Source organism: Hydractinia symbiolongicarpus, chromosome 14 (genome assembly GCF_029227915.1).
Source record: "Hydractinia symbiolongicarpus strain clone_291-10 chromosome 14, HSymV2.1, whole genome shotgun sequence".
Classification (NCBI taxonomy): domain Eukaryota; kingdom Metazoa; phylum Cnidaria; class Hydrozoa; order Anthoathecata; family Hydractiniidae; genus Hydractinia; species Hydractinia symbiolongicarpus.
The window spans coordinates 17,046,424-17,065,669 of NC_079888.1; the positions used below are offsets into that span (position 1 = coordinate 17,046,424).

The 19,246-nt window shown below is 36.7% G+C and overlaps 1 protein-coding gene and 21 non-coding genes across 22 annotated transcripts in view; 1 reads left to right on the forward strand and 21 right to left on the reverse strand.

The window, feature by feature from the left end:
• Positions 1 to 304: 304 nt before the first annotated feature.
• Positions 305 to 378, reverse strand: Trnar-ucu (transfer RNA arginine (anticodon UCU)). The gene has a single exon. It is a non-coding gene; the product is annotated as a tRNA-Arg (tRNA).
• A 432-nt stretch (positions 379 to 810) lies between these two features.
• On the reverse strand, positions 811 to 884 carry Trnar-ucu (transfer RNA arginine (anticodon UCU)). The gene has a single exon. It is a non-coding gene; the product is annotated as a tRNA-Arg (tRNA).
• A 437-nt stretch (positions 885 to 1,321) lies between these two features.
• On the reverse strand, positions 1,322 to 1,395 carry Trnar-ucu (transfer RNA arginine (anticodon UCU)). Its single transcript has one exon. It is a non-coding gene; the product is annotated as a tRNA-Arg (tRNA).
• A 939-nt stretch (positions 1,396 to 2,334) lies between these two features.
• Positions 2,335 to 2,408, reverse strand: Trnar-ucu (transfer RNA arginine (anticodon UCU)). The gene has a single exon. It is a non-coding gene; the product is annotated as a tRNA-Arg (tRNA).
• A 938-nt stretch (positions 2,409 to 3,346) lies between these two features.
• On the reverse strand, positions 3,347 to 3,420 carry Trnar-ucu (transfer RNA arginine (anticodon UCU)). Its single transcript has one exon. It is a non-coding gene; the product is annotated as a tRNA-Arg (tRNA).
• Positions 3,421 to 4,361: 941 nt separating this feature from the next.
• Trnar-ucu (transfer RNA arginine (anticodon UCU)) lies at positions 4,362 to 4,435 on the reverse strand. The gene has a single exon. It is a non-coding gene; the product is annotated as a tRNA-Arg (tRNA).
• Positions 4,436 to 5,361: 926 nt separating this feature from the next.
• Trnar-ucu (transfer RNA arginine (anticodon UCU)) lies at positions 5,362 to 5,435 on the reverse strand. Its single transcript has one exon. It is a non-coding gene; the product is annotated as a tRNA-Arg (tRNA).
• Positions 5,436 to 5,867: 432 nt separating this feature from the next.
• On the reverse strand, positions 5,868 to 5,941 carry Trnar-ucu (transfer RNA arginine (anticodon UCU)). The gene has a single exon. It is a non-coding gene; the product is annotated as a tRNA-Arg (tRNA).
• Positions 5,942 to 8,404: 2,463 nt separating this feature from the next.
• Trnar-ucu (transfer RNA arginine (anticodon UCU)) lies at positions 8,405 to 8,478 on the reverse strand. The gene has a single exon. It is a non-coding gene; the product is annotated as a tRNA-Arg (tRNA).
• Positions 8,479 to 8,913: 435 nt separating this feature from the next.
• On the reverse strand, positions 8,914 to 8,987 carry Trnar-ucu (transfer RNA arginine (anticodon UCU)). The gene has a single exon. It is a non-coding gene; the product is annotated as a tRNA-Arg (tRNA).
• A 940-nt stretch (positions 8,988 to 9,927) lies between these two features.
• On the reverse strand, positions 9,928 to 10,001 carry Trnar-ucu (transfer RNA arginine (anticodon UCU)). The gene has a single exon. It is a non-coding gene; the product is annotated as a tRNA-Arg (tRNA).
• Positions 10,002 to 10,437: 436 nt separating this feature from the next.
• On the reverse strand, positions 10,438 to 10,511 carry Trnar-ucu (transfer RNA arginine (anticodon UCU)). Its single transcript has one exon. It is a non-coding gene; the product is annotated as a tRNA-Arg (tRNA).
• A 938-nt stretch (positions 10,512 to 11,449) lies between these two features.
• Positions 11,450 to 11,523, reverse strand: Trnar-ucu (transfer RNA arginine (anticodon UCU)). Its single transcript has one exon. It is a non-coding gene; the product is annotated as a tRNA-Arg (tRNA).
• Positions 11,524 to 12,461: 938 nt separating this feature from the next.
• Trnar-ucu (transfer RNA arginine (anticodon UCU)) lies at positions 12,462 to 12,535 on the reverse strand. The gene has a single exon. It is a non-coding gene; the product is annotated as a tRNA-Arg (tRNA).
• A 431-nt stretch (positions 12,536 to 12,966) lies between these two features.
• Positions 12,967 to 13,040, reverse strand: Trnar-ucu (transfer RNA arginine (anticodon UCU)). The gene has a single exon. It is a non-coding gene; the product is annotated as a tRNA-Arg (tRNA).
• A 430-nt stretch (positions 13,041 to 13,470) lies between these two features.
• On the reverse strand, positions 13,471 to 13,544 carry Trnar-ucu (transfer RNA arginine (anticodon UCU)). The gene has a single exon. It is a non-coding gene; the product is annotated as a tRNA-Arg (tRNA).
• A 432-nt stretch (positions 13,545 to 13,976) lies between these two features.
• Positions 13,977 to 14,050, reverse strand: Trnar-ucu (transfer RNA arginine (anticodon UCU)). The gene has a single exon. It is a non-coding gene; the product is annotated as a tRNA-Arg (tRNA).
• Positions 14,051 to 14,481: 431 nt separating this feature from the next.
• Positions 14,482 to 14,555, reverse strand: Trnar-ucu (transfer RNA arginine (anticodon UCU)). Its single transcript has one exon. It is a non-coding gene; the product is annotated as a tRNA-Arg (tRNA).
• A 432-nt stretch (positions 14,556 to 14,987) lies between these two features.
• Positions 14,988 to 15,061, reverse strand: Trnar-ucu (transfer RNA arginine (anticodon UCU)). Its single transcript has one exon. It is a non-coding gene; the product is annotated as a tRNA-Arg (tRNA).
• A 430-nt stretch (positions 15,062 to 15,491) lies between these two features.
• Positions 15,492 to 15,565, reverse strand: Trnar-ucu (transfer RNA arginine (anticodon UCU)). Its single transcript has one exon. It is a non-coding gene; the product is annotated as a tRNA-Arg (tRNA).
• Positions 15,566 to 15,996: 431 nt separating this feature from the next.
• On the reverse strand, positions 15,997 to 16,070 carry Trnar-ucu (transfer RNA arginine (anticodon UCU)). The gene has a single exon. It is a non-coding gene; the product is annotated as a tRNA-Arg (tRNA).
• A 532-nt stretch (positions 16,071 to 16,602) lies between these two features.
• LOC130625230 (piggyBac transposable element-derived protein 1-like) overlaps positions 16,603 to 19,246 on the forward strand; it is a 104,455-nt gene continuing 101,811 nt past the window's right edge. Inside the window, exons 1-3 of the mRNA XM_057440288.1 lie at positions 16,603 to 16,744; positions 16,890 to 18,728; positions 18,932 to 18,960. Of these exons, the coding sequence (XP_057296271.1) occupies positions 16,603 to 16,744; positions 16,890 to 18,728; positions 18,932 to 18,960 (2,010 nt within the window). The remainder of the gene's footprint in view (positions 16,745 to 16,889; positions 18,729 to 18,931; positions 18,961 to 19,246) is intronic.

Sequence of the window (19,246 nt, forward strand, 5' to 3'; positions counted from 1 at the left end):
GTAAAAATCTAAATGCTTTGTCAATAATAGAATGATGACCTATTTGGCTTTGCTTTTTCTTTGATCAAGTGTTCTTGTGCAGAGAGAGTGGTTAGTAGAAAGTAATTGCTGCAAAAAAATCTTTTAGTGAATCAGCATATGGAATGCCTTAAATGACTACGGAAATTCCATTAAATTCTATTTTGTTCGGCGTTATTAATCTTGGCATCCCATTAAATGAACTTGGTTTTGATTAAACACATTGAATTCGGTTTGTTTGCGCAGCACCTTTGTTAAATAGCATTAGTAAGAAACTAGCAAAAATCACCGCTGATGGGAGTCGAACCCACAACCTTTGAATTAGAAGTCCAACGCGCTAGTCCATTGCGCCACAGCGGCACGGCTATATAAACATGATAGGCATTGCAGCGATTTAACCCAAGAAAATGGTTACACATCTAGTAATCATTCGGTAACATGATGGATATGTTAACAGTCGAGTGCAGTAAGCCAAAACAATATGTTGAGTAAAAGTTTAAATGCTTTGTCAATATTAAATTGATGACCTATTTGGCTTTGCTTTTTCTTTGATCAAGTGTTCTTGTGCAGAGAGAGTGGTTAGTAGAAAGTAATTGCTGCAAAAAAATCTTTTAGTGAATCAGCATATGAAATGCCTTAAATGACTACGGAAATTCTATTAAATTCTACTTTGTTCGGCGTTATTAATCTTGGCGTCCCATTAAATGAACTTGGTTTTGATTAAACGCATTGAATTCGGTTTGTTTGCGCAGCACCTTTGTTAAATAGCATTGGTAAGAAACTAGCAAAAATCACCGCTGATGGGAGTCGAACCCACAACCTTTGAATTAGAAGTCCAACGCGCTAGTCCATTGCGCCACAGTGGCACGGATATATAAATATAATAGGCATTGCAGCGATTAAAACAAAAGAAAATGGTTACACATCTAGTAATCATTCGTTAACATGATGAATATGTTAACAGTCGAGTGCAGTAAGCCAAAACACTATGTAGAGTAAATATCTAAATACTTTGTCAATATTAAATTGATGACCTATTTTGTTTTGCTTCTTCTTTGATGAAGTGCCCTTGCGCAGAGAGAGTAGCTACTAGAAAGTAATTACTGCAAATAAAAAAAACTTCTAGCGAATCAGAATATGAAATGCCTTAAATGACTACGGAAATTCCATTAAAATCTACTTTGTTCTGCGTTATTAATCTTGGCGTCCCATTAAATGAATTTGGTTTTGATTAAACACATTAAATACGGTTTGTTTGCGCAACACCTTTGTTAAATAGCATTGGTAAGAAACTAGCAAAAATCACCGCAGATGGGAGTCCAACCCACAACCTTTGAATTAGAAGTCCAACGCGCTAGTCCATTGCGCCACAGCGGCACGGTTATTGATATTTGATAGGCATTGGAGGAATTTAACCTAAGAAAATGTTTGCACATCTAGTAATCATTCGTTAACATGATGAATATGTTAACAGTCGAGTGCAGTAAGCCAAAACAATATGTAGAGTAAATATCTAAATACTTTGTCAATATTAAATTGATGACCTATTTTGTTTTGCTTTTTCTTTGATCAAGTGCCTTGCGCAGAGAGAGTAGCTACTAGAAAGTAATTACTGCAAATGAAAAAAACTTCTAATGAATCAGCATATGGAATGCCTTAAATGACTACGGAAATTCCATTAAATTCTACTTTGTTCGGCGTTATTAATCTTGGCGTCCCATTAAATGAACTTGGTTTTGATTAAACACATTGAATTCGGTTTGTTTGCGCAGCACCTTTGTTAAATAGCATTGGTAAGAAACTAGCAAAAATCACCGCTGATGGGAGTCGAACCCACAACCTTTGAATTAAAGTCCAACGCGCTAGTCCATTGCACCACAGCGGCACGGCTATATAAATATGATAGGCATTGCAGCGATTTAACCCAAGAAAATGGTTACACATCTAGTAACCATTCGGTAACATGATGGATATGTTAACAGTCGAGTGCAGTAAGCCAAATCAATATGTTGAGTAAAAGTCTAAATGCTTTGTCAATATTTAATTGATGACCTATTTGGCTTTGCTTTTTCTTTGATCAAGTGTTCTTGTGCAGAGAGAGTGGCTAGTAGAAAGTAATTGCTGCAAAAACATCTTTCAGTGAATCAGCATATCGATTGCCTTACATGACTACGGATGTTCCATTAATTTCTATTATGTTCTGCGTTATTGCTCTTGGCTTCCCATTAAATGAAATTGGTTTGGATTTAACGCATTGAACACGTTTGTTTGCTAAGCATCTCTGTGCAATAGCAAGGGTAAAAATCTAGCATAAATCACCGCTGATGGGAGTCGAACCCACAACCTTTGAATTAGAAGTCCAACGCGCTAGTCCATTGCGCCACAGCGGCACGGTTACTGACATTTGATAGGCATTGGAGCAATTTAACCCAACAAAATGTTTGCACATCTAGTAATCATTCGTTAACAGGATGGATATGTTAACAGTCGAGTGCAGCAAGCCAAAACAATATGTAGAGTAAAAATCTAAATGCTTTGTCAATAATAGATTGATGACCTATTCGGCTTTGCTTTTTCTTTGATCAAGTGTTCTTGTGCAGAGAGAGTGGTTAGTAGAAAGTAATTACTGCAAAAAAATCTTTTAGTGAATCAGCATATGGAATGCCTTAAATGACTACGGAAATTCCATTAAATTCTCTTTTATTCGGCGTTATTAATCTTGGCGTCCCATTAAATGAACTTGGTTTTGATTAAACACATTGAATTCGGTTTTTTTGCGCAGCACCTTTGTTAAATAGCATTGGTAAGAAAGTAGCAAAAATCACCGCTGATGGGAGTCGAACCCACAACCTTGGAATTAGAAGTCCAACGCGCTAGTCCATTGCCCCACTGCGGCACGGCTATATAAATATGATAGGCATTGCAGCGATTTAACCCAAGAAAATGGTTACACATCTAGTAATCATTCGGTAACATGATGGATATGTTAACAGTCGAGTTCAGTAAGCCAAAACAACATGTTGAGTAAAAGTCTAAATGCTTTTTCAATATTTAATTGATGACCTATTTGGCTTTGCTTTTTCTTTGATCAAGTGTTCTTGTGCAGAGAGAGTGGTTAGTAGAAAGTAATTGCTGCAAAAAAATCTTTTAGTGAATCAGCATATAAAATGCCTTAAATGACTACGGAAATTCCATTAAATTCTACTTTGTTCGGCGTTATTAATCTTGGCGTCCCATTAAATGAACTTATTTTCGATTAAACGCATTGAATTCGGTTTGTTTGCGCAGCACCTTTGTTAAATAGCATTGGTAAGAAACTAGCAAAAATCACCGCTGATGGGAGTCGAACCCACAACCTTTGAATTAGAAGTCCAACGCGCTAGTCCATTGCGCCACAGTGGCACGGCTATATAAATATGATAGGCATTGCAGCGATTAAAACAAAAGAAAATGGTTACACATCTAGTAATCATTCGTTAACATGATGAATATGTTAACAGTCGAGTGCAGTAAGCCAAAACAATATGTAGAGTAAATATCTAAATACTTTGTCAATATTAAATTGATGACCTATTTTGTTTTGCTTTTTCTTTGATCAAGTGCCTTGCGTAGAGAGAGTAGCTACTAGAAAGTAATTACTGCAAATGAAAAAAACTTCTAATGAATCAGCATATGGAATGCCTTAAATGACTACGGAAATTCCATTAAATTCTACTTTGTTCGGCGTTATTAATCTTGGCGTCCCATTAAATGAACTTGGTTTTGATTAAACACATTGAATTCGGTTTGTTTGCGCAGAACCTTTGTTAAATAGCATTGGTAAGAAACTAGCAAAAATCACCGCTGATGGGAGTCGAACCCACAACCTTTGAATTAAAGTCCAACGCGCTAGTCCATTGCACCACAGCGGCACGGCTATATAAATATGATAGGCATTGCAGCGATTTAACCCAAGAAAATGGTTACACATCTAGTAACCATTCGGTAACATGATGGATATGTTAACAGTCGAGTGCAGTAAGCCAAAACAATATGTTGAGTAAAAGTCTAAATGCTTTGTCAATATTTAATTGATGACCTATTTGGCTTTGCTTTTTCTTTGATCAAGTGTTCTAGTGCAGAGAGAGTGGCTAGTAGAAAGTAATTGCTGTAAAAAAATCTTTTAGTGAATCAGCATGTGGAATGCCTTAAATGACTACGGAAATTCCATTAAATTCTCTTTTGTTCGGCGTTATTAATCTTGGCGTCCCATTAAATGAACTTGGTTTTGATTAAACACATTGAATTCGGTTTGTTTGCACAGCACCTTTGTTAAATAGCATTGGTAAGAAAGTAGCAAAAATCACCGCTGATGGGAGTCGAACCCACAACCTTGGAATTAGAAGTCCAACGCGCTAGTCCATTGCGCCACAGCGGCACGGCTATATAAATATGATAGGCATTGCAGCGATTTAACCCAAGAAAATGGTTACACATCTAGTAATCATTCGGTAACCTGATGGATATGTTAACAGTCGAGTGCAGTAAGCCAAAACAACATGTTGAGTAAAAGTCTAAATACTTTGTCAGTATTAAATTGATGACCTATTTTGTTTTGCTTTTTCTTTGATCAAGTGCCTTGCGCAGAGAGAGTAGCTACTAGAAAGTTATTACTGCAAATAAAAAAAACTTCTAGTGAATCAGCATATGGAATGCCTTGTGTGACTACGGAAATTCCATTAATTTCTACTTTGTTCTGCTTTGTTAATTTTGGCGTCTCATTAAATGAATTTGGTTTTGATTAAACACATTGAATACGGTTTGTTTGCGCAGCACCTTTGTTAAATGGCATTGGTAAGAAACTAGCAAAAATCACCGCTGATGGGAGTCGGACCAACAACCTTTGAATTAAAAGTCCAGCGCGCTAGTCCTTTGCGCCACAGCGGCACGGTTATTGATATTTGATAGGCATTAGAGCAATTCACATCTAGTAATCATTCGTTAACATGATGAATTTGTTAACAGTCGAGTGCAGTAAACCAAAACAATATGTAGAGTAAATATCTAAATACTTTGTCAATATTAAATTGATGACCTATTTTGTTTTGCTTTTTCTTTGATCAAGTGCCCTTGCGCAGAGAGAGTAGCTACTAGAAAGTAATTACTGCAAATAAAAAAAACTTTTAGTGAATCAGCATATGGAATGCCTTAAATGACTACGGAAATTCCATTAAAATCTACTTTGTTCTGCGTTATTAATCTTGGCTTCCCATTAAATGAATTTGGTTTTGATTAAACACATTGAATACAGTTTTTTTGCGCAGCACCTTTGTTAAATAGCGTTGGTAAGAAACTAGCAAAAATCACCGCTGATGGGAGTCGAACCCACAATCTTTGAATTAGAAGTCCAACGCGCTAGTCCATTGCGCCACAGCGGCACGGTTACTGATATTTGATAGGCATTGGAGCAATTTAACCCAACAAAATGTTTGCACATCTAGTACTCATTCGTTAACAGGATGGATATGTTAACAGTCGAGTGCAGCAAGCCAAAACAATATGTAGAGTAAAAATCTAAATGCTTTGTCAATAATAGATTGATGACCTATTTGGCTTTGCTTTTTCTTTGATCAAGTGTTCTTGTGCAGAGAGAGTGGTTAGTAGAAAGTAATTGCTGCAAAAAAATCTTTTAGTGAATCAGCATATGAAATGCCTTAAATGACTACGGAAATTCCATTAAATTCTACTTTGTTCGGCGTTATTAATCTTGGCGTCCCATTAAATGAACTTGGTTTTGATTAAACGCATTGAATTCGGTTTGTTTGCGCAGCACCTTTGTTAAATAGCATTGGTAAGAAACTAGCAAAAATCACCGCTGATGGGAGTCGAACCCACAACCTTTGAATTAGAAGTCCAACGCGCTAGTCCATTGCACCACAGTAGCACGGCTATATAAATATGATAGGCATTGCAGCGATTAAAACAAAAGAAAATGGTTACACATCTAGTAATCATTCGTTAACATGATGACTATGTTAACAGTCGAGTGCAGTAAGCCAAAACAATATGTAGAGTAAATATCTAAATACTTTGTCAATATTAAATTGATGACCTATTTTGTTTTGCTTCTTCTTTGATGAAGTGCCCTTGTGCAGAGAGAGTGGTTAGTAGAAAGTAATTACTGCAAAAAAATCTTTTAGTGAATCAGCATATGGAATGCCTTAAATGACTACGGAAATTCCATTAAATTCTCTTTTGTTCGGCGTTATTAATCTTGGCGTCGCATTAAATGAACTTGGTTTTGATTAAACACATTGAATTCGGTTTGTTTGCGCAGCACCTTTGTTAAATAGCATTGGTAAGAAACTAACAAAAATCACCGCTGATGGGAGTCGAACCCACAACCTTGGAATTAGAAGTCCAACGCGCTAGTCCATTGCCCCATAGCGGCACGGCTATATAAATATGATAGGCATTGCAGCGATTTAACCCAAGAAAATGGTTACACATCTAGTAATCATTCGGTAACATGATGGATATGTTAACATTCGAGTGCAGTAAGCCAAAAAAACATGTTGAGTAAAAGTCTAAATGCTTTTTCAATATTTAATTGATGACTTATTTGGCTTTGCTTTTTCTTTGATCAAGTGTTCTTGTGCAGAGAGAGTGGTTAGTAGAAAGTAATTGCTGCAAAAAAATCTTTTAGTGAATCAGCATATGAAATGCCTTAAATGACTACGGAAATTCCATTAAATTCTACTTTGTTTGGCGTTATTAATCTTGGCGTCCCATTAAATGAACTTGGTTTTGATTAAACGCATTGAATTCGGTTTGTTTTCGCAGCACCTTTGTTAAATAGCATTGGTAAGAAACTAGCAAAAATCACCGCTGATGGGAGTCGAACCCACAACCTTGGAATTAGAAGTCCAACGCGCTAGTCCATTTCCCCACAGCGGCACGGCTATATAAATATGATAGGCATTGCAGCGATTTAACCCAAGAAAATGGTTACACATCTAGTAATCATTCGGTAACATGATGGATATGTTAACAGTCGAGTGCAGTAAGCCAAAACAATATGTAGAGTAAATATCTAAATACTTTGTCAATATTAAATTGATGACCTATTTTGTTTTGCTTCTTCTTTGATCAAGTGCCTTGCGCAGAGAGAGTAGCTACTAGAAAGTAATTACTGCAAATAAAAAAAACTTCTAGTGAATCAGCATATGGAATGCCTTAAATGACTACGGAAATTCCATTAAATTCTACTTTGTTCTGCGTTATTAATCTTGGCGTCCCATTAAATGGACTTGGTTTTGATTAAACACATTGAATTCGGTTTGTTTGCGCAGCACCTTTGTTAAATAGCATTGGTAAGAAACTAGCAAAAATCACCGCTGATGGGAGTCGAACCCACAACCTTGGAATTAGAAGTCCAACGCGCTAGTCCATTGCCCCATAGCGGCACGGCTATATAAATATGATAGGCATTGCAGCGATTTAACCCAAGAAAATGGTTACACATCTAGTAATCATTCGGTAACATGATGGATATGTTAACAGTCGAGTGCAGTAAGCCAAAAAAACATGTTGAGTAAAAGTCTAAATGCTTTTTCAATATTTAATTGATGACTTATTTGGCTTTGCTTTTTCTTTGATCAATTGTTCTTGTGCAGAGAGAGTGGTTAGTAGAAAGTAATTGCTGCAAAAAAATCTTTTAGTGAATCAGCATATGAAATGCCTTAAATGACTACGGAAATTCCATTAAATTCTACTTTGTTTGGCGTTATTAATCTTGGCGTCCCATTAAATGAACTTGGTTTTGATTAAACGCATTGAATTCGGTTTGTTTTCGCAGCACCTTTGTTAAATAGCATTGGTAAGAAACTAGCAAAAATCACCGCTGATGGGAGTCGAACCCACAACCTTGGAATTAGAAGTCCAACGCGCTAGTCCATTTCCCCACAGCGGCACGGCTATATAAATATGATAGGCATTGCAGCGATTTAACCCAAGAAAATGGTTACACATCTAGTAATCATTCGGTAACATGATGGATATGTTAACAGTCGAGTGCAGTAAGCCAAAACAATATGTAGAGTAAATATCTAAATACTTTGTCAATATTAAATTGATGACCTATTTTGTTTTGCTTCTTCTTTGATCAAGTGCCTTGCGCAGAGAGAGTAGCTACTAGAAAGTAATTACTGCAAATAAAAAAAACTTCTAGTGAATCAGCATATGGAATGCCTTAAATGACTACGGAAATTCCATTAAATTCTACTTTGTTCTGCGTTATTAATCTTGGCGTCCCATTAAATGGACTTGGTTTTGATTAAACACATTGAGTACGGTTTGTTTGCGCAGCACCTTTGTTAAATAGCATTGGTAAGAAACTAGCAAAAATCACCGCAGATGGGAGTCGAACCCACAACCTTTGAATTAGAAGTCCAACGCGCTAGTCCATTGGGCCACAGCGGCACTGTTATTGATATTTGATAGGCATTGGAGCAATTTAACCCAAGAAAATGTTTGCACATCTAGTAATCATTCGTTAACATGATGAATATGTTAACAGTCGAGTGCAGTAAGCCAAAACAATATGTAGAGTAAGTATCTAAATACTTTGTCAATATTAAATTGATGACCTATTGTGTTTTGCTTTTTCTTTGATCAAGTGCCTTGCGCAGAGAGAGTAGCTACTAGAAAGTAATTACTGCAAATGAAAAAAACTTCTAGTGAATCAGCATATGGAATGCCTTAAATGACTACGGAAATTCCATTAAATTCTACTTTGTTCTGCGTTATTAATCTTGGCGTCCCATTAAATGGACTTGGTTTTGATTAAACACATTGAATACGGTTTGTTTGCGCAACACCTTTGTTAAATAGCATTGGTAAGAAACTAGCAAAAATCACCGCTGATGGGAGTCGAACCCACAACCTTTAAATGAGAAGTCCAACGCGCTAGTCCATTGCGCCACAGCGGCGCGGTTTGTGATATTTGATAGTCATTGGAGCAATTTAAACCAAGAAAATGTTTGCACATCTAGTAATCATTCGTTAACAGGATGGATATGTTAACAGTCGAGTGCAGCAAGCCAAAACAATATGTAGAGTAAAAATCTAAATGCTTTGTCAACAATAGATTGATGACCTATTTGGCTTTGCTTTTTCTTTGAACAAGTGTCCTTGCGCAGAGAGAGTAGCTACTGGAAAGTAATTACTGCAAATAAAAAAAACTTCTAGTGAATCAGCATATGGAATGCCTTAAATGACTACGGAAATTCCATTAAAATCTACTTTGTTCTGCGTTATTAATCTTGGCGTCCCATTAAATGAATTTGGTTTTGATTAAACACATTGAATACGGTTTGTTTGCGCACCACCTTTGTTAAATAGCATTGGTAAGAAACTAGCAAAAATCACCGCTGATAGGAGTCGAACCCACAACCTTTGAATTAGAATCCAACACGCTAGTCCATTGCGCCACAGCGGCACGGTTATTGAGATTTGATAGGCATAGGAGCAATTTAACCCAAGAAAATGTTTGCACATCTAGTAATCACTCGTTAACATGATGAATATGTTAACAGTCGAGTGCAGTAAGCCAAAACAATATGTAGAGTAAATATCTAAATACTTTGTCAATATTAAATTGATGACACATTTTGTTTTGCTTTTTCTTTGATCAAGTGTTCTTGTGCAGAGAGAGTGGTTATTAGAAAGTAATTGCTGCAAAAAAATCTTTTAGTGAATCAGCATATCGAATGTCTTACATGACTACGGATGTTCCAATAATTTCTGTTATGTACTGCGTTATAACTCTTGGCTTCCCATTAAATGAATTTGGTTTGGATTTAACACATTGAACACGTTTGTTTGCTAAGCATCTCTGTGCAATAGCAAGGGTAAAAATCTTGGATAAATCACCGCTGATGGGAGTCGAACCCACAACCTTTGAATTAGAAGTCCAACGCACTAGTCCATTGCGCCACAGCGGCACGGTTACTGATATTTGATAGGCATTGGAACAATTTAACCCAACAAAATGTTTACACATCCAGTAATCATTCGTTAACATGATGATTATGTTAACAGTCGAGTGCAGTAAGCCAAAACAATATGTAGAGTAAATATCTAAATACTTTGTCAATATTAAATTGATGACCTATTTTGTTTTGCTTTTTCTTTGATCAAGTGCCCTTGCGCAGAGAGAGTAGCTACTAGAAAGTAATTACTGCAAATGAAAAAAAATTCTAGTGAATCAGCATATGGAATGCCTTAAATGACTACGGAGATTCCATTAAATTCTACTTTGTTCTGCGTTATTAATCTTGGCGTCCCAGTAAATGGACTTGGTTTTGAATAAACACATTGAATACGGTTTGTTTGCGCAGCACCTTTGTTCAATAGCATTGGTAAGAAATTAGCAAAAATCACCGCTGATGGGAGTCGAACCCACAACCTTTGAATTAGAAGTCCAACGCGCTAGTCCATTGCGCCACAGCGGCACGGTTATTGATATTTGATAGGCATTGGAGCAATTTAACCCAACAAAATGTTTGCACATCTAGTAATCATTCGTTAACAGGATGGATATGTTAAAAGTAGAGTGCAGCAAGCCAAAACAATATGTAGAGTAAAAATCTAAATGCTTTGTCAATAATAGATTGATGACCTATTTGGCTTTGCTTTTTCTTTGATCAAGTGTTCTTGTGCAGAGAGAGTGGTTAGTAGAAAGTAATTGCTGCAAAAAAATCATTTACTGAATCAGCATATGGAATGCTTTAAATGACTACGGAAATTCCATTAAATTCTATTTTGTTCGGCGTTATTAATCTTGGCGTCCCATTAAATGAACTTGGTTTTGATTAAACACATTGAATTCGGTTTGTTTGCGCAGCACCTTTGTTAAATAGCATTGGTAAGAAACTAGCAAAAATCACCGCTGATGGGAGTCGAACGCACAACCTTTGAATTAGAAGTCCTACGCGCTAGTCCATTGCACCACAGCGGCACGGTTACTGATATTTGATAGGCATTGGAGCAATTTAACCCAACAAAATGTTTGCACATCTAGTAATCATTCGTTAACAGGATGGATATGTTGACAGTCGAGTGCAGCAAGCCAAAACAACATGTAGAGTAAAAATCTAAATGCTTTGTCAATAATAGATTGATGACCTATTTGGCTTTGCTTTTCCTTTGATCAAGTGTTCTTGTGCAGAGAGAGTGGTTAGTAGAAAGTAATTGCTGCAAAAAAATCTTTTAGTGAATCAGCATATGGAATGCCTTAAATGACTACGGAAATTCCATTAAATTCTATTTTGTTCTGCGTTATTAATCTTGGCGTCCCAGTAAATGGACTTGGTTTTGAATAAACACATTGAATACGGTTTGTTTGCGCAGCACCTTTGTTCAATAGCATTGGTAAGAAATTAGCAAAAATCACCGCTGATGGGAGTCGAACCCACAACCTTTGAATTAGAAGTCCAACGCGCTAGTCCATTGCGCCACAGCGGCACGGTTATTGATATTTGATAGGCATTGGAGCAATTTAACCCAAGAAAATGTTTGCACATCTAGTAATCATTCGTTAACATGATGAATATGTTAACAGTCGAGTGCGGTAAGCCAAAACAATATGTAGAGTAAATATCTAAATACTTTGTCAATATTAAATTGATGACACATTTTGTTTTGCTTTTTCTTTGATCAAGTGTTCTTGTGCAGAGAGAGTGGTTAGTACAAAGTAATTGCTGCAAAAAAATCTTTTAGTGAATCAGCATATGGAATGCCTTAAATGACTACGTAAATTCCATTAAATTCTATTTTTTTCGGCGTTATTAATCTTGGCGTCCCATTAAATGAACTTGGTTTTGATTAAACACATTGAATTCTGTTTGTTTGCGCAGCACCTTTGTTAAATAGCATTGGTAAGAAACTAGCAAAAATCACCGCTGATTGGAGTCGAACCCACAACCTTTGAATTAGAAGTCCAACGCACTAGTCCATTGCGCCACAGCGGCACGGCTATATAAATATGATAGGCATTGCAGGGATTTAACCCAAGAAAATGGTTACACATCTAGTGATCATTCGGTAACATGATGGATATGTTAACAGTCGAGTGCAGTAAGCCAAAACAACATGTTGAGTAAAAGTCTAAATGCTTTGTCAATATTTAATTGATGACCTATTTGGCTTTGCTTTTTCTTTGATGAGGTGTTCTTTTGCAGAGAGAGTGGTTAGTAGAAAGTAATTGCTGCAAAAAAATCTTTTAGTGAATCAGCATATGGAATGCCTTAAATGACTACGGAAATTCTATTAAATTCTACTTTGTTCGGCGTTATTAATCTTGGCGTCCCATTAAATGAACTTGGTTTTGATTAAACACAATGAATTTGGTTTGTTTCCGCAGCACCTTTGTTAAATAGCATTGGTAAGAAAGTAGCAAAAATCACCGCTGATGGGAGTCGAACCCACAACCTTTGAATTAGAAGTCCAACGCGCTAGTCCATTGCGCCACAGCGGCACGGTTACTGATATTTGATAGGCATTGGAGCAATTTAACCCAACAAAATGTTTGCACATCTAGTAATCATTCGTTAACAGGATGGATATGCTAACAGTCGAGTGCAGCAAGCCAAAACAATATGTAGAGTAAATATCTAAAGACTTTGTCAATATTAAATTGATGACACATTTTGTTTTGCTTTTTCTTTGATCAAGTGTTCTTGTGCAGAGAGAGTGGTTAGTACAAAGTAATTGCTGCAAAAATATCTTTTAGTAAATCAGCATATCAAATGCCTTACATGACTACGGATGTTCCAATAATTTCTATTATGTTCTGCGTTATTACTCTTGGCTTCCCATTGTATGAATTTGGTTTGGATTTAACACATTGAACACGTTTGTTTGCTAAGCATCTCTGTGCAATATCAAGGGTAAAAATCTAGCATAAATCACCGCTGATGGGAGTCGAACCCACAACCTTTGAATTAGAAGTCCAACGCGCTAGTCCATTGCGCCACAGCGGCACGGTTACTGATATTTGATAGGCATTGGAGCAATTTAACCCAAGAAAATGTTTGCACATCTAGTAATCATTCGTTAACAGGATGGATATGCTAACAGTCGAGTGCAGCAAGCCAAAACAATATGTAGAGTAAATATCTAAATACTTTGTCAATTTTAAATTGATGACCTATTTTGTTTTGCTTTTTCTTTGATCAAGTGTTCTTGTGCAGAGAGAGTGGTTAGTAGAAAGTAATTGCTGCAAAAAATCTTTTAGTGAATCAGCATATGGAATGCCTTAAATGACTACGGATATTCCATTAAATTCTATTTTGCTCGGCGTTATTAATCTTGGCTTCCCATTGTATGAATTTGGTTTGGATTTAACACATTGAACACGTTTGTTTGCTAAGCATCTCTGTGCAATATCAAGGGTAAAAATCTAGCATAAATCACCGCTGATGGGAGTCGAACCCACAACCTTTGAATTAGAAGTCCAACGCGCTAGTCCATTGCGCCACAGCGGCACGGTTACTGATATTTGATAGGCATTGGAGCAATTTAACCCAACAAAATGTTTGCACATCTAGTAATCATTCGTTAACAGGATGGATATGCTAACAGTCGAGTGCAGCAAGCCAAAACAATATGTAGAGTAAATATCTAAATACTTTGTCAATTTTAAATTGATGACCTATTTTGTTTTGCTTTTTCTTTGATCAAGTGTTCTTGTGCAGAGAGAGTGGTTAGTAGAAAGTAATTGCTGCAAAAAAATCTTTTAGTGAATCAGCATATGGAATGCCTTAAATGACTACGGAAATTCCATTAAATTCTATTTTGCTCGGCGTTATTAATCTTGGCGTCCCATTAAATGAACTTGGTTTTGATTAAACACATTGAATTCGGTTTGTTTGCGCAGCACCTTTGTTAAATAGCATTGGTAAGAAACTAGCAAAAATCACCGCTGATGGGAGTCGAACCCACAACCTTTGAATTAGAAGTCCAACGCGCTAGTCCATTGCACCACAGCGGCACGGTTACTGATATTTGATAGTCATTGGAGCAATTTAACCCAACAAAATGTTTGCACATCTAGTAATCATTCGTTAACAGGATGGATATGTTGACAGTCGAGTGCAGCAAGCCAAAACAATATTTAGAGTAAAAATCTAAATGCTTTGTCAATAATAGATTGATGACCTATTTGGCTTTGCTTTTCCTTTGATCAAGTGTTCTTGTGCAGAGAGAGTGGTTAGTAGAAAGTAATTGCTGCAAAAAAATATTTTAGTGAATCAGCATATGGAATGCCTTAAATGACTACGGAAATTCCATTAAATTCTATATTACTCGGCGTTATTAATCTTGGCTTCCCATTGTATGAATTTGGTTTGGATTTAACGCATTGAACACGTTTGTTTGCTAAGCATCTCTGTGCAATAGCAAGGGTAAAAATCTAGCATAAATAACCGCTGATGGGAGTCGAACCCACAACCTTTGAATTAGAAGTCCAACGCGCTAGTCCATTGCGCCACAGCGGCACGGTTACTGATAATTGATAGGCATTGGAGCAATTTAACCCAACAAAATGTTTGCACATCTAGTAATCATTCGTTAACAGGATGGATATGTTAAAAGTCGAGTGCAGCAAGCCAAAACAATATGTAGAGTAAAAATCTGAATGCTTTGTCAATAATAGATTGATGACCTATTTGGCTTTGCTTTTTCTTTGATCAAGTGTTCTTGTGCAGAGAGAGTGGTTAGTAGAAAGTAATTGCTGCAAAAAAATCATTTAGTGAATCAGCATATGGAATGCTTTAAATGACTACGGAAATTCCATTAAATTCTATTTTGTTCGGCGTTATTAATCTTGGCGTTCCATTAAATGAACTTGGTTTTGATTAAACACATTAAAGTCGGTTTGTTTGCGCAGCACCTTTGTTAAATAGCATTGGTAAGAAACTAGCAAAAATCACCGCTGATGGGAGTCGAACCCACAACCTTTGAATTAGAAGTCCAACGCGCTAGTCCATTGCGCCACAGCGCCACGGCTATATAAATATGATAGGCATTGCAGTGATTTAACCCAAGAAAATGGTTACACATCTAGGAACCATTCGGTAACATGATGGATATGTTAACACCCGAGTGCAGTAAGCCAAAACAATATGTTGAGTAAAAGTCTAAATGCTTTGTCAATATTTAATTGATGACCTATTTGGCTTTGCTTTTTCTTTGATCAAGTGTTCTCGTGCAGAGAGAGTGGTTAGTAGAAATTAATTGCAAAAAAAAATCTTTTAGTGAATCAGCATATCGAATGCCTTACATGACTACGGATGTTCCAATAATTTCTATTATATACTGCGTTATTACTCTTGGCTTCCCATTAAATGAATTTGGTTTGGATTTAAGGCATTGAACACGTTTGTTTGCTAAGCATCTCTGTGCAATAGCAAGGGTAAAAATCTTGGATAAATCACCGCTGATGGGAGTCGAACCCACAACCTTTGAATTAGAAGTCCAGCGCGCTAGTCCATTGCGCCACAGCGGCACGGCTGTATAAATATGATAGGCATTGCAGCGATTTATCCCAAGAAAATGGTTACACATCTAGTAACCATTCGGTAACATGATGGATATGTTAACAGTCGAGTGTGGTAAGCCAAAACAATATGTAGAGTAAATATCTAAAGGCTTTGTCAATATTAAATTGATGACACATTTTGTTTTGCTTTTTCTTTGATCAAGTGTTCTTGTGCAGAGAGAGTGGTTAGTACAAAGTATTTGCTGCAAAAAAATCTTTTAGTGAATCAGCATATCAAATGCCTTACATGACTACGGATGTTCCAATAATTTCTATTATGTTCTGCGTTATTACTCTTGGCTTCCCATTGTATGAATTTGGTTTGGATTTAACACATTGAACACGTTTGTTTGCTAAGCATCTCTGTGCAATATCAAGGGTAAAAATCTAGCATAAATCACCGCTGATGGGAGTCGAACCCACAACCTTTGAATTAGAAGTCCAGCGCGCTAGTCCATTGCGCCACAGCGGCACGGCTGTATAAATATGATAGGCATTGCAGCGATTTATCCCAAGAAAATGGTTACACATCTAGTAACCATTCGGTAACATGATGGATATGTTAACAGTCGAGTGTGGTAAGCCAAAACAATATGTAGAGTAAATATCTAAATGCTTTGTCAATATTTAACCCTATTTGTACCGGGAGTGCGCTGAATGAGCGCACCCTTTCACATTTTTATGCGGCTTTTCATGAAAAATTAAGCGACCCGCATGAGCTTCGCAGACTTTTAATATTTTTTTAGGGCGGTTAAGACCGGCAAATTTTTTTTCTGAAAAATTTATGTTTTGCGGCCATTATGGGGCCAATGTCAAAAAAGGCGCAAAAGCGAAAAATGAAATATTTCGAATTGTGTTATATTTTCAGTCTTATTGATGTTAATTAGATAAATAGGATAGATGGTATAGCAAAGAGGGCTTATATATAATAAAAAATATAATTATTGCGTTTGTGACATAAATTACCCCTTTATATATTATTAGTCTAATAAAAAAATTACAAAATGGGACCGAAAAAGGCTAGAATTTCATCTGAGGAAGCCATTCAAAATATATTGAGATTTATTGAAGAAGATAACGTAGACGAAGCTATGGATGAAGAACTTGATGATGAAGATGATTTGGAAGAATTGTGCGGTGAAATTGGTAATATATATAGCTATATTATATATACATATATATAATCTCTCTGTCTAACTTCGCGTATATATATGGCGCATTGGTTGCGAGAAGCAAAATATGTTTCAAAATGTGTGATAATTTATTTTTAGTATTTTTGTTTGTCTCATAGATAAAGAAATAGTTGAAGAAGAGGATCATCAACATGATAACGATGACCGTGTAGGTGATGCTGACAATGATGCGTCCGAAAGTGAAGAGGAAGCCGGAGCAAACCATTTGAGGAGACGTCGACTTACGAAATATCGCTTAGTAAACAGTATTGCTGCCGCTACAAATTTAGAAAATTATAACGTTTTTCCAATACCACCAGAATCAAAGTCTATCCAAAGCATTTTCAAAATAGATAATAAGAAGAAAAATGACATAATTCGTACTTTCCAGAATCAGCCACAAGCTGGAAATGTTGGTCGAAATAATCGTGCAAATGTTATTACTGGACGACAAGGCCCACAACCAAAAGCTTGTGAAACTGCATCACCCCGTTCTGCTTTTGAGCTCTACTTCACTCCTGAAATTGTGAATAACATTTTGTTGTGCACCAACAGAAAGATTAGACGCACTCTGTCCAAACTACCCGATAATTTCTTGACGCAAAATAGTAGGTATTCGTACATGAAAGAAACCTCTGTTGAAGAAATTTATGCATTTATTGGATTGTACCTATATCGAGGACTATACAAACTAAACTGTATATCTGCTCATAGATTATTCTCAAACCAATATGGTCCGCCAATATTCAGCGCCACTATGTCGAGAAATAGGTTTTTTTTTATACGTACAAACCTTTGTTTTGACGACGAGACAACAAGAGATGAAAGATGGAAACATGACCGTTTTGCGGCAATGCGTGAAGTTTTTGAATCTTTCAATTATGAATGCATGTCATGCCTTGTACCGGGCGACTATCTATCACTTGATGAAACCCTGTATCCAATGAGGACACAGATAAGTTTCAAACAGTACAATCCCAACAAACCCGCCAAATACGGTTTATTACTGAAAGCCATAAATGCAGCACGATATCCGTATACATTCCTTGCAGCTCCATATAGCGGCAAACCACAGGGAGATCCAGGAATTTATTATGTACCAGGCACTGAGGAAATAGTAAAATACATGATAAAACAACTATCAAATGTTGTCTCGCTGGCCGGACGTAATATATCTTTCGACAGATTATATACATCAATCCCGCTTGCGCTTTGGTTGTATGAAAGGGATATCACTTGTGTTGGTACAATGCAGATCAACAGGAAAGGAATTCCAATTGAAATGAAAGATTTCAAACAAAGAGAGCCACTGTCCAGTGAAGTGTATTGGCAAAAAGATGGGCCGCTGTCCTTATCTTCATATGTAGTGAAAACTTCAAACGGAAAGAAAAATGTACTCATGTTGTCAACACTAGAACCAATCCTAGGTACAACCAAGGATGATAATTGCCACAAATTGGGGTTATATAAACTATATGACTTTACAAAGGGGGGTACTGATATTGTGGATCAGAGGATGGGGTTTCACACGACGAAGACAAAGTCAAGAAAGTGGACGTTTGTTATGTTTTCTTACATGTTGGATACCGCTCGAGTAAATTCTTCGACGATATATTCACTGAATAAAGGTATTGATCCGCTACAACAAAAGTCTTTTGAATACGCCTTTCAATTAGTCATGGAATTGGTGAAACCAACCATACAAAAAAGAAGTCAAAATGGTATGTTGTCCATCACAAAACAAAAAATAAATCTTGTCTTGGGTAATGCGCAATGTAATCCGGAACCGCGTGCAGCTATTGGTCCTGCATTTGCAGAAACAAGGAAACGGTGTACTGTTTGTCAGGCTGAGAATGCAGGAGAAAATTATTCCCAAAAGAAAAAATCTATTCCGTGTGTCAAATCACTTTGTCAATCATGTGGCAATACAACGTGTCAGGCCCATATGATACAAAAATGTATGTCGTGTTCAAAGAAATGAACGTTCTGGTTTCAGCTGATGATATGAACCTTACTGACATTATTTTACTTCTTTTTGTTTATTTTTGTCATGTTTTATACTAATAGCAGGGTTTTGGTGTAAAAAAACTAATTCATGTCAAAAAACCTTCTTTAGGGACATTTTTTTGAAAAATCCTTATTTTTCGCCCTTTTTTTTCAGCCGCTCATGTTGATTGGGGCAGTGAGAATGTAATTTAGCTTGAAAACATCCAAAGTAGGTGTTTTTTGGTACAATATAGATACATAATGTTACTGTAAAAAAATCAGGTTCACCGCTTTTATGCGAAAGATTTTCTTGGGGGTGCGCTCAATCAGCGCGCCCCTGGGATTTGAACGTCAAAAAAGCCCCGGTACGAATAGGGTTAATTGATGACCTATTTGCCTTTGCTTTTTCTTTGATCAGGTGTTTTTTTGCAGAGAGAGTGGTTAGTAGAAAGTAATTGCTGCAAAAAAATATTTTAGTGAATCAGCATAT